A 361-nucleotide genomic window follows, 5' to 3' on the forward strand; every position below is an offset into this window, starting at 1 on the left:
TGCTGCTGCTGCTGCTGCTTCGTGCTGCACAGCAGCAGGGCGAAGTGGGGTTCTAGTGACAGCACACGTTGCCTTAGTTGGAAACTTGCTGCTGCTGCTGCTGCAGTTGCTGCTGCTGCTGCTGCTGCTGTTTCGTTGCTTGCTGCTGCTGCATCTGGTGTATCTGCTGCTGCAGGCTTTTGCTTAGCTGCTGCAGCTGCTGCAGCTGCCTGAAGGAAGACACCGCGTGCTGCCGCCACGCAGCAGCTCTCCCTTGCCACCAAGCAACATCAGCAGCAAGAAACGCCTCCGTGCTGCTGCTGCTGCAGTTCTCCTTCTCCCACAGCAGCCCCAGTACGGACTTGCCCCCTATGCAGCTCGC

General features: G+C 59.8%; 1 protein-coding gene across 1 annotated transcript in view; it reads right to left on the reverse strand.

Annotated features, from left to right (window-relative positions):
- The window catches only part of EMH_0076880 (uncharacterized protein), a gene marked incomplete at both ends in the record, with an annotated part of 1,229 nt that overhangs the window by 355 nt on the left and 513 nt on the right, over positions 1-361 (reverse strand). Inside the window, 2 exons of the mRNA XM_013499778.1 lie at positions 1-252; positions 342-359. Of these exons, the coding sequence (XP_013355232.1) occupies positions 1-252; positions 342-359 (270 nt within the window). The remainder of the gene's footprint in view (positions 253-341; positions 360-361) is intronic.

This window comes from Eimeria mitis, genomic scaffold (assembly GCF_000499745.2).
Source record: "Eimeria mitis Houghton genomic scaffold, Emh_scaff4663, whole genome shotgun sequence".
Taxonomy (NCBI): Eukaryota; Apicomplexa; class Conoidasida; order Eucoccidiorida; family Eimeriidae; genus Eimeria; species Eimeria mitis.